Source organism: Lissotriton vulgaris, chromosome 4_1 (assembly GCF_964263255.1).
Source record: "Lissotriton vulgaris chromosome 4_1, aLisVul1.2, whole genome shotgun sequence".
In the NCBI taxonomy this organism is placed as follows: domain Eukaryota; kingdom Metazoa; phylum Chordata; class Amphibia; order Caudata; family Salamandridae; genus Lissotriton; species Lissotriton vulgaris.
In genome coordinates, this window is record NC_141691.1 from 2,132,148,568 (window position 1) to 2,132,161,833 (window position 13,266).

At 46.9% G+C, this 13,266-nt stretch overlaps 1 protein-coding gene across 1 annotated transcript in view; it reads right to left on the reverse strand.

Moving 5' to 3' along the window:
* Positions 1-13,266, reverse strand: part of LOC147725213 (CD5 antigen-like) — a 233,206-nt gene that overhangs the window by 202,335 nt on the left and 17,605 nt on the right. Inside the window, exon 2 of the mRNA XM_086967138.1 lies at positions 5,830-6,144. Within this exon, the coding sequence (XP_086823264.1) occupies positions 5,830-6,144 (315 nt within the window). The remainder of the gene's footprint in view (positions 1-5,829; positions 6,145-13,266) is intronic.

A 13,266-nucleotide genomic window follows, 5' to 3' on the forward strand; every position in this document is an offset into this window, starting at 1 on the left:
TCAACCAAGCCACCCGAAGGATGAAAGATGCTGCGTCGAGCCCTCAACAAAGCCACCCGAAGGATGAAAGATGCTGCGAGCACTCGACCAAGCCACCCGAAGGATGAAAGATGCTGCGAGCCCTCAACCAAGCCGCCCGAAGGATGAAAGATGCTGCGAGCACTCGACCAAGCCACCCGAAGGATGAAAGAAGCTGCGTGGAGACCTCAACCAAGCCACCCGAAGGATGAAAGAAGCTGCCTGGAGCTCTCAGCCAAGCGACTTGAAGAATGAAAAAAGCTGCATGCAGCCCTCAGCCACACTGCACTCAGGGGATGAAAGATGCTGCATGGAGCCCTCAACCAAGCCACCCGAAGGATGAAAGATGCTGCGTCGAGCCCCCAACCAAGCCACCCGAAGGATGAAAGAAGCTTCCTGGAGCTCTCAGCCAAGCGACTTGAAGAATGAAAAAAGCTGCATGCAGCCCTCAGCCACACTGCACTCAGGGGATGAAAGATGCTGCATGGAGCCCTCAACCAAGCCACCCGAAGGATGAAAGATGCTGCATGGAGCCCTCAACCAAGCCACCCGAAGGATGAAAGATGCTGCATGGAGCCCTCAACCAAGCCACCCGAAGGATGAAAGATGCTGCGAGCCCTCAACCAAGCCGCCCGAAGGATGAAAGATGCTGCGTCGAGCTCTCAACCAAGCCACCCGAAGGATGAAAGAAGCTGCGAGCACTCGACCAAGCCACCCAAAGGATAAAAGATGCTGCGTGGAGCCCTCAACCAAGCCACCCGAAGGATGAAAGAAGCTGCCTGGAGCTCTCAGCCAAGCGACTTGAAGAATGAAAAAAGCTGCATGCAGCCCTCAGCCACACTGCACTCAGGGGATGAAAGATGCTGCATGGAGACCTCAACCAAGCCACCCGAAGGATGAAAAAAGCTGCATGCAGCCCTCAACCAAGCCACCCGAAGGATGAAAGATGCTGCGTGGAGACCTCAACAAAGCCACCCGAAGGATGAAAGATGCTGCGTGGAGCCCTCAACCAAGCCACCCGAAGGATGAAAGATGCTGCATGGAGACCTCAACAAAGCCACCCGAAGGATGAAAGATGCTGCGTGGAGCCCTCAACCAAGCCACCCGAAGGATGAAAGATGCTGCCTGGAGCCCTCAACCAAGCCACCCGAAGGATGAAAGATGCTGCGAGCACTCGACCAAGCCACCCAAAGGATAAAAGATGCTGCGAGCACTCGACCAAGCCACCCGAAGGATGAAAGATGCTGCATTGAGCCCTCAGCCAAGCCACAGGGGAAGGATGAAAGATGCTGCGTGGAGCCCTCAACCAAGCCACCCGAAGGATGAAAGATGCTGCATGGAGCCCTCAACCAAGCCGCCCGAAGGATGAAAGATGCTGCGAGCACTCGACCAAGCCACCCAAAGGATAAAAGATGCTGCGAGCACTCGACCAAGCCACCCGAAGGATGAAAGATGCTGCATTGAGCCCTCAGCCAAGCCACCCGAAGGATGAAAGATGCTGCGTGGAGCCCTCAACCAAGCCACCCGAAGGATGAAAGATGCTGCGTGGAGCCCTCAACCAAGCCACCCGAAGGATGAAAGATTGTGCGAGCACTCGACCAAGCCACCCGAAGGATGAAAGATGCTGCGAGCCCTCAACCAAGCCGCCCGAAGGATGAAAGATGCTGCGTGGAGCCCTCAACCAAGCCACCCGAAGGATGAAAGATGCTGCGTGGAGCCCTCAACCAAGCCACCCGAAGGATGAAAGATGCTGCATGGAGCCCTCAACCAAGCCACCCGAAGGATGAAAGATGCTGCATGGAGCCCTCAACCAAGCCACCCGAAGGATGAAAGATGCTGCGTGGAGCCCTCAACCAAGCCACCCGAAGGATGAAAGATGCTGCGTCGAGCCCTCAACCAAGCCACCCGAAGGATGAAAGAAGCTTCCTGGAGCTCTCAGCCAAGCGACTTGAAGAATGAAAAAAGCTGCATGCAGCCCTCAGCCACACTGCACTCAGGGGATGAAAGATGCTGCATGGAGCCCTCAACCAAGCCACCCGAAGGATGAAAGATGCTGCATGGAGCCCTCAACCAAGCCACCCGAAGGATGAAAGATGCTGCATGGAGCCCTCAACCAAGCCACCCGAAGGATGAAAGATGCTGCGAGCCCTCAACCAAGCCGCCCGAAGGATGAAAGATGCTGCGTCGAGCCCTCAACCAAGCCACCCGAAGGATGAAAGAAGCTGCGAGCACTCGACCAAGCCACCCAAAGGATAAAAGATGCTGCGTGGAGCCCTCAACCAAGCCACCCAAAGGATGAAAGAAGCTGCCTGGAGCTCTCAGCCAAGCGACTTGAAGAATGAAAAAAGCTGCATGCAGCCCTCAGCCACACTGCACTCAGGGGATGAAAGATGCTGCGTGGAGCCCTCAACCAAGCCACCCGAAGGATGAAAGAAGCTGCCTGGAGCTCTCAGCCAAGCGACTTGAAGAATGAAAAAAGCTGCATGCAGCCCTCAGCCACACTGCACTCAGGGGATGAAAGATGCTGCATGGAGACCTCAACCAAGCCACCCGAAGGATGAAAGAAGCTGCGAGCACTCAACCAAGCCACCCAAAGGATAAAAGATGCTGCAAGCACTCGACCAAGCCACCCGAAGGATGAAAGATGCTGCATTGAGCCCTCAACCAAGCCACCCGAAGGATGAAAGATGCTGCGAGCACTCGACCAAGCCACCCGAAGGATGAAAGATGCTGCGTGGAGCCCTCAACCAAGCCACCCGAAGGATGAAAGATGCTGCGTGGAGCCCTCAACCAAGCCACCCGAAGGATGAAAGATGCTGCGAGCACTCGACCAAGCCACCCGAAGGATGAAAGATGCTGCGAGAACTCGACCAAGCCACCCGAAGGATGAAAGATGCTGCGAGCACTCAACTAAGCCACCAGAAGGATGAAAGATGCTGCGAGCACTCGACCAAGCCACCCGAAGGATGAAAGATGCTGCTTGGAGACCCTCAACTGCAACGCATCAACACTACTGGAGGTAATGGTGAGGTTTCCTTGGATTTGCCAACCTGGACATGTTTGCGACTGTACTAATGCAAAGTAGGGGCAAAACTTTAATTATGGCAACATATCTGAGCTTGAACCTGATGTCTACATGTATGTAAAAGAAACTTAAATAGACATATCAGTATCGGATTATTCCACCTCCAAAAAAGCTCGCGTGGTACAGTATGGGACTGGTAGTCATATACAAAAAGTGTGTAGTCATTGGCAGCCATTTGTAGAATATATTTGTGAAAGCAATGAGAATGTGTTCCACACATAAAGTTGTTACGATCCTACAAATGGTTTCTGCTGTATATTTCAAGGCCCACCACTCTTATGGAGGCCACAAATTTGAGAATTGAGAAGTCCAAATGTCCGCTCTATGTCGAATGTTCATTTGGGTTTTGGAGAAAGGTAGGATGTGAAGATGTAGGGACATAAGTCATCCAATTGTCACCCGAAAAACACATATATGTGTGAGATTACATAAATCTTTTGAGCATTGGGCACTTACATATCAAAATTTACATCAATTGTCAGTACCTATCAATCAATCAATCATCGCATTTATATAGCGCACTACTCACCCACCTAATAGGTCTACGTAATCAAAGTCTCTACTTTCCAGTTGTCTGTATGTTTCACTGTGCCTAAACATAAAGGAGTCATGGGCGCTCCCAGGATATTGTGGTACGATGTCAGTTATTATGTTGTGGACATAACAAAGCACCTGTTTATTAAGGGAATGTGTATTTTTCCTGTCCCTTAAAAGGTATTCAAGATGGGATGGGGAACATATGGGCACATTTGTCCAATCCATACACCATATGACCTGAGGAAATTGTGCAATGAATTTCCTCATCATTTCTGGGTAGTATATGTGGTGGTGGATGTTGAGAAGCATGGCATCGAGGAATGAGAGGAAGAAGCATGAAAGGGCACTTTGTGACACCCCACCATGCACCAGCTGCCACATCCTGGTATTCAGGATTCAAGCAAGCCGGGCCGAAGACGGCTGAAATGCCAGAAACCGGTCCCCGGTAGCTTGTTTCCTTCCCAGTATAAGAATTGGCTTGGTAGTTTGGTCTGCCCTGTTCCCATGATGCACTGGGCCAGGGTCAGACTAATTTGCATATAGCCAAGTTCTGAGCTGGGATGGTGCTGTGAGCTAAAAAACGGTGATGGATCAAGCCCTGATCTTTGGACTGGGTAAGAGTGGTCTGCTTAATTCAGACACTCTGTTCATCACCACCCCCTTTTCTGAATCATGTTTGTCCACCATAAGCGTGGAAGGGTATACTCAGATGTGAGTCCCTAGCTCATTGCACCATCAGGATTCAAGCAAACCGGGCCGAAGACGGCTGAAATGCCAGAAACCGGTCCCCGGTAGCTTTTTTCCTTCCCAGTATAAGCATTGGCTTGGTAGTTTGGTCTGCCCTGTTCCCATGATGCACTGGGCCAGGGTCAGACTAATTTGCATATAGCCAAGTTCTGAGCTGGGATGGTGCAGTGAGCTAAAAAACGGTGATGGATCAAGCCCTGATCTTTGGACTGGGTAAGAGTGGTCTGCTTAATTCAGACACTCTGTTCATCACCACCCCCCTTTTCTGAATCATGTTTGTCCACCCTAAGCGTGGAAGGGTATACTCAGATGTGAGTCCCTTGCTCATTGCACCACCAGGATTCAAGCAAGCCGGGCCGAAGACGGCTGAAATGCCAGAAACCGGTCCCCGGTAGCTTGTTTCCTTCCCAGTATAAGAATTGGCTTGGTAGTTTGGTCTGCCCTGTTCCCATGATGCACTTGGCCAGGGTCAGACTAATTTGCATATAGCCAAGTTCTGAGCTGGGATGGTGCTGTGAGCTAAAAAACGGTGATGGATCAAGCCCTGATCTTTGGACTGGGTAAGAGTGGTCTGCTTAATTCAGACACTCTGTTCTCACCACCCCCTTTTCTGAACCACCCCCTTTTCTGAAACATCCTGGTAACTGCCAATGGATAATAGGTGTAACCAGCACAACACCTGGACATGGGAAGGGATGGAATTGCTGAGCAGAGTACTACTTTCTAGGTGTGACTTTAAGTGGTCATTTAACTCGAAAATGTCAGTGCCACTTAACCTGTATCTGTCATACATCTCTTCCTCTGTTTGGTCAAAAATGGTCAGCCTGACTCCGATTAACCTCTTTTGTCTCCACCTCCTCCTCTGCTGGACATCAAGTATGCACATCTTCATTGCTATCACATACAGAGCAGCCATTGTGGACAGGCGTGGTGCATTCTGGGCTGACTTTTATACGTTGTAACCAGTTACCACCTAGTTTTAATTGGGGTAAAATGCTTGTTCAAACAGGCCAAATTGCGACTAATTGCTATTTAGGACTACTGTGCACATCCTGTTTACGAGTGGCTATTAGCCATTAGTCTCAATCAGACCAATATCTGCCTTCCCAGGGCAGAGTTACACAGACATTTCCACTGCGTTAAATTACTCTAGAGTTATGAAGTCATTCAGGGCCACGCAAAGTGGCCCGGCGTGGCTTTTTAACTCTCATTTTTGAGTTGTGCTTCGCATGGACCACATTGCGTGGTGCAAGTGCAATGCAACTGGGCTCACAAATATACCACTCTGTCTTTATTTATCAGTATAAAGACATCTCTACTTCACTGAGGATTTGGATTAGCAAACACACTGAGCAATTTCACGAGTATCGTTAGTGCAATTCATTGAGTGTTACCCTAATTTAAATATTAAAGTAGTTTTCTATTGAGGATACACCTCTTACCTGTACAGGTCACTCCAGCGTTCCTCCCTGTTGGACAGGTATTAACATTCCAGCCTCGCTGGGCACATTTCCACAGGGCAGACTCATCTCCTTGGCATTGGACATTACTCATGGAAACTGTCAAAGGGCTGATCCCGAATGTTGAATTATACTGATAGCTTTGCACAGCTTTACATCCAAGCTGTCTGCAGACCACCAACGCGTCCTCCTGACCCCAGGAGTCATCACAGACTTTACCCCACACTCCATTGTACCTGACTTCCACTCTTCCAGCACAGAGAGTGGGGCCGTTCACCAACCGGACCATATGAGGACCTGGGAAGAGATGAAAATGGCAATGGTAAGGTACGCAAACAAAAGAAACCTAAAAACCATAACATCTTTTTCATCGAAGGTAAGCTGGAGCAGTAATATTCAATAGTACATGGCAATAGACTTACTTTTTGAATAAATCCTTTAAAAATGTAAATGTTCTTTTTCCAGTCTTCCAGGAAGATGTGTTGGTATCTAAACTGCAAGATTTTAAAATATGTCCATATGGCCATGAGAATACATCCTTCTGATTGACTTTGAATGTGGAGAAGGAAGGCCTTTTTCTAAATGTAAATGTTTGCTGTACTGGCTCTATCTTGGCTCTCAATCTCTATTCAAGGCTTGGTGAATTGTGAGTGCTTCAGTCTTTGATACCTCTTATGCTCAAATTATGCTGCACAACACTTTTATTGTGATGATTCATCCTCAGTCATCAATAAAATACATGAGAAACAACACTCACCTTTAACTCCTGCCTGAAAGCTATTGCTGAATGGATGCAAAACAATTCTCTAAGACTTGACTCTTTTTTATTTATAACTTCTATAAGTTCTGTAGGTTCAGTAGCATTTCTTACATGTGATCACTAATAAAATTACTAAAAAAGTATGTCATTGACCATGTCATGAGTGATGTAAGATGTGAGGTCATAAGCAGTGCATTGTGGGGGCACGAGTTACACTATATCAGGTAACTATAACTGCTGGATTTATATGGTTTTGTACAAGTGAAATCTGAGCCTAACTACAATGTGCCTGTAACCTTTGTTTTTTGTGAAGTTCTATGTTTTTTCAATTACTAAGGTTTTTCAAATACTATTTCCTAGCTATACCATCCTTGTAATGTTGTTTTACAGAGTGTTGGAGAAAGGGGTTGGGGCCTCCGACCAGCTCACAACTATCCCGCTGTGTGGGACTTACTGGAGGTAACAGGAGGGGTTCATGGCACCGAAAGACAACATTGGGGGCCTACTACCCCTCCGTTTACCTCCAGTAAGTCCCACACTGCAAGATTGCTGAAAGGTTGTTGGAGATCACAGCCCCTTTCTCCGCAACTCTGCAAACACACATCCTGGTGCACTACTGTTTGGGGAAAGCAGTCCACTTTAGTTCCCACCCCCGGGCCATAAAAGCATTTTTAAATGTTATTTTGTGGAAGGCGCACTTGATCTGCGTATGCTACAGGTTTTTTTTAAACAAAGAGGTTTGTTAATTAAAGGTTCACGTTTGGGCCATGCCCTGGGGGCACATTAAAATTAGACCTCTCAGCAATCCTACTGTAGGGGACTTACTGGAGGTAACAAGAGGGGTAATTAACTACCGTTAGCCATCAAGGATGTCCTTGAGGGCCAACTACCCTTCCTGTTCCCTCCAGTAAGCCACACACAGTGGGATTGCTAAGAGGTCATCAGAGACCACGCCCCCTTTCTCTATCACTCTGCAAACGCACCTCCTGGCACACTACTGGTAAGGGCATGAACTCTACTTTACACAGGTGGGACCTTGCGGACCAAGAAGCCATCCTGGTACCTCCTGCAACTCCTACATAAGTTTTTATTTTAGAGTTAGTAGGAGGCCCAGCCCCCTTTCTTTAGCACAGGTCAAGTGCAACTACTTCTCAAAAAAACATAGCAATTCACTGAAACAAACAAAGGTTACAGGGACAATGTAGATAGGAATTAGCATTAAAAAACACTTAGAAATTCAATGAAAAATACTAAGGTTACAGGGACGTTATAGTTTGCAAATAGAAATTCACTGAAAAACACCAAAGGTTACAGTAATGTCATAGATAGGCTATAGTTCAGCTGAGCTAACTATAACTATTGCCCCGCAATGCACTGCTTATGACCTCACATATTACATCACTAATGACATGGTCAGTGGCATCACTGATGACATCACTGATGACATCTCAAATGACATCACTGACAGCATCATCCAGAAAAGTACTTACATACCACTCACACCCCCATAGACCCTTTTAAACACTTAATGCCACACAACCATTCACAGACCATTAACAGTTCCTGCTCATGCACTTACTGGCTCATAGATCTACACACACATCCACTCACTCACTCACCTATTAATCCTCTTATATACTCACTCGCTCACTAATACTGCCACTGGCATGTCCACCTGTATAGCCGCTCACACACAGAGTAAGTTACCTATAGAGCTACTCACATACCTACTCACTCACCCAGACAGTCAATCACACAGCCACTTGCTTACCCATACAGTATATACATATACTCACTTACTTAGATACTAACACATGCTCACTCACCTGTATAGTCACTGGCACAAGAACACATTCACCAATACAGCCACTCTCACATTCACTCACTCACTCATATACCAATTACTCACCTATAAAACTTTTCACAAATCTAGTTACTCACCCACATATCACTGCCATATCTAGTCATTCACACACAGAGCCATTCACACACTCACCCCCAAACAACCCCTCCCTCACTAACCCATACAGCCACTGACTCACCCACTCACTCATTTATACAGGCAGTCACACCCACCCTCACCCACCCACACAGACACTCAGATAACCAGACAGGTACTGAGACAACCAAACACACACAAATACAGCCACTCGGGTACCCACTCACACACCCATACAGTCACTTAGACACAAACAGATCTAGACATTTACACAACCAGTCACTCACCTATACATTCACTGAGACAACTAATCACCCACTTTTACAGTCAGTCACACACCCACTGAATCCTCCATATAGGCACTCATATACCCACTGAGTCACCAATACACCTTGGCATATATATTTAACATTCAAAATCACAGTCACCGGATGATGTCATGAGTGATGTCATTTGAGATGTTATCAGTGATGTCACTGACCATGCCATGAGTGATGTAATATCTGAGGTCATAATCAGTGCATTGCAGGGGTGCAAATTATAGTTGCACCATCTAACTATACCTGCAGCATTTCACAGTTTTTTTATGAGTGAAACATGAACCTAACTATAACATCTCTGTAACCTTTGGTTTTAAAAGAAAACATAAAACGTGCAGGCCGCCCTAGGGCCAAAATAGACATGGGCGGGGGAGCCACTCCCCTTCCTATGTTTAAAAAAAAAGGTCAGACCCCATGGGGTGCGGCCAAGATCAGCCCAGGGAAGGGGGGCCAAGTGCCCCTCCTTCCTTATATAAAATACAAAACGTAATACAGCTATAGAAACACCCTCACTGTATTGAAGTATGTGTTTTACTTAAGAAACATTGTAAACTGTTCTTTTTTTTATGCACAAGGAGTCACAACCCCATCGCAGTGGTCAGCGCGGCCATCCTTTGTAACATTGCAATGGAGTCTAGAACCCTGGTAAAAAAAATCAAAACAAGGATTTCCACAGTAGTACATGCACTCATACGTGGGTATCACACATTCAGTGATACACCCATTGAATATGTATTCCGAAACTCATGCACCCTCTCACAGACTCAGTCAGAGACTCATGTTTTCATTTATGTATGCATTCAGACACTCATGGGCCCACTGACAGAGCCCCTCAGAGACTAACACACTGTCATGGTCTCCCTCAGTAAGGTGTACAGTGATTTAAACCATTTAGACAGTCATGCACCCATTCACATACCTAAGCAAACACAAGGTGATGATGGACGGAGCGCTGAAACTCTTCAGACACTCACCTCCAGTCACAGATCTGGGTTGAATCCATCATTGAAAACCTGCGATGTTCCCTGCAAAACGGCGATTTCCCCGCTATCGCAGGAATTTGTATCGCCTTGGAGATACGCGTTGCTAATAACGCGATATCTCCACGATAAAAACATGTGATAGCTGGGGTTAGGAAAATAAACTCTAAGCACGCTTTGCGATAGTTATCGCAAATCGTTGCTCATATGCCCCCCCAATTCTTTTTGGCTATTAACCTGGCTATAAAGGCTCTCTCAAAAGCAGTAAACTATTTGGTGATGTCTTCACCATCTGAATATTTAGGGTCAATCCCTTTGGGGATTTCAGAATCATAAGAACCTTTCTTTTTTCTTCCTAGTTATCGGACTGCTGCCAAGAGAGATATGTCCTTCGCCCATCTCTATCCGTTGTCTTTCCATGTCCAGGAGTTGGGCTTCTAGGATCAATCGCCTGGCCAACATTTCTAGCATGAGTTCCTCCTCTGAGGGCTCATCCTCTGCTTCTGAGGGGAAGAATCTACAACTTCAGTATACTTTTTATCCGTAAGCTGATCCTCCTCCGATTCAGGTACCCAATGTGGGTCACATTTCCCAAACTCTACTAACGGCCTTCTGCGCTTTGCTCTGCTAGTATGAGAGCCAGTTTCGAAACCATAACATGTACGAAGGGCCCTCAGCCTGGCACAGAACAGCTCCATTTAAGGAGTCAGGTCCAGCTCCCGAGCGTGGTTTTTGGCATCATTTTCTAAAGTTGGGACCTTTTTTTGGAGAGGCTAAAAAAAACCTAAACAAAAATGCTTTGTCCTCACTACAATAACATACTTTTAATTTGTAACCACTTAGTTTCAGGGACTTAGCCAAGGCCCTAGCAGTTAATTTTTGAAATCTGCAAAAATGAAGTACACTGTGTAAGGAATTCAGTAGTTCCCTTATTGGTTTACAGAGGCAAAAGCTGATAATGTTGACACTCTTTTTGTGGTAGTGTAGGCACGCAGTTAGGCTTATCGGACGTTAGTGCTAAGCATTTGTTGTACTCACAGAGGCAATAAGTGAGAGACACACACAAACATAAATCTGAGACCAATTTGCTAAAATAATGTACTTTTTCAGAACAAGAACACTGATCTATATTAAGTACTTTTTTATTCATGATTTTTCAAAGTTCACAGAATAAATCACAGTTGTGCGCAATTACGCACAATAGAAGTCAACAGGAGAAAATAGGAAAAAGCTTATAAAATCAGAATCAACTTTAGGTAAGTAGGAAGGCCAGGTCCATTGTTCCAGCAATAGAAGATACTGAGCAGCTAGGATTCTGCCAGGAGCAGGGTGCTGAGGGTGTTGGTAGCAGGCACCCTAGAAAGAAGGAGGTAACCTAAAAACACACTGCACAGAGGTTCTTAGAGATTAGTCCGGGAGTGCCCATTCATGAGAGCAGGTTTCAATGGCATAAGGACCATGGGAGAACAGATGGTTCATTGGTATCCAATGCAAACCGACTGGGTGCAGAGCAGATAGGCCAGCCAAGCGTTGTGCATCAAGGTGGTCCTCGTGGTCAGAGCAGGCAGGTTGCAAGGATGATTCTGGGATACTCACATAGCTGGCTCCAGGGTCTCAAAATCCCTTGATGGCTGTTGTGTTCTGGGTAGTTGAAGTCTGGATTGGACCCTTTCTTCTCAATCTACGGTGTAGGGAGTCTGGTACCCTGTGTGTTGGGATGGCACTGCTGCAGTAGATCCTAGGGTTATCTCCCTTTTTGGCGGGGGACAGGTCTGATCCTTCAGAGCAGATGTCACTCTTCTTGCTTGGGTGTTGCGCTGAAGTCGCTGGGGAGCAGCATCTCAGTAAACCGACTTTATGGTTCAATCAATCAATCAAATTAAGGTTATAAAGCACATGGTTGCACTAACTAGTGCGTCCCCACTCTGTGACAAGATCCTGTGCCAAGCAGAACGTAACAGTGAGAAATCAGACAATGGAGTTATCAGATGGGAAGAGCCACGTCTAGAGCTCTTTCCAGAGGATCTTCTCGGATGATTCCAGCCAAATCCCCATTGGAAGTGTGTTTCAATAGGAGGCCGCTAGGAAACTAAAAGAGTGACCACACATCCTGGCTCTCCTGATGATAGGTATGGGAACCTGCCAGATCTTAAACTTCGAGTAGGAGCATATGGTATGAGGAGATCATGTAGATAGGAGTGACCCTTCTTCTGCAGAATCGAAATTTGCCTAACTTACGTAACGGTAAGTTTCAATTCTATTAAGGACACGGAGGCGAGGATTATGCTCTACCTTCCTTCGCTTTATTAACATAAAGACTCCACAGCAGCTTAGGAAAGATATATAATAGTAACAAAAATGCTTTCAGACATAAAGCATATACGGAACGTTCAACAAATCAAACAACAACTCCCGAGAGTCTCTTTGTATAACGACAGTCCATAGTCCTTCCACACTGTCCATCACCGCTATAAATCCGGTCTTCTCTTCTTCTTCCTCCTCTTTCTTCGCGCAGATCACGCTTGAACCTCATTGATCCTGTTTAGCACCCTCGTTGCCTGTCGAAAAAAGAAACAGCATCAGCGAGATGGCCCAGGAATGCAACAATAAGGCGAGGAGCATTCACTGACTAGTACAGTACCGACAATGTAAAGGAAAACGCTTTACTTACTGCCATACGGGTGGGTAGAGACACCACTGTAGCCTGGGCGGGATAATCCTCGCCTCCGTGTCCTTAATAGAATTGAAACTTACCGTTACGTAAGTTAGGCAAATTTCGATTCTATGTCAGGACCGGAGGCTTCAGATTATGCTAGTTCAAAGCTTACTTACCACCAACTGGGCCAAATCCACCACCGGCTTAAAATAAAACCTCCTAAAGGTGGAATCCGAGGACCAATCCGCCGCTCGCATTAGGTCCTCCAAGCGAGCACCCACTGAGAATGCCTTAGAGGCCATGGCCCCCCTGGTGGAGTGTGCTCCAAAGGGAGAAGTATTGATGCCCGCTTCCTGCATGACCCACCGCACCCACCGAGCAATAGTGGGAGAGGAGACAGCTTTGTGTGGCTTTCGCAGGGCAATCAGCAATTGACGCTCGCCCGGAGGGCGCAACTCCAAGGTCATATCTTCGTATGCTTTGAGGCATTGCACAACACACAACTTAGGAGTGTCAAGAAAAGCTGGATAGGAAATGGATCGCGACGACGTCTTAGTGCGTTGGCCCACGGTAAAAGTAACCCCATCCGGGGAAAAAATGCGTGCAGAGACATCCAGCGCGCGCACATCAGAGACGCGTCTGCAAGAAACCAAACATAACAACATGGCCAACTTCGCCGACAGCTCCTTAAGAGACAGATAAGAGTTGGCCGGCCAGGACAAGAACAAGTTCAGAACCAAATTGACGTCCCAAAGGACGGAGTA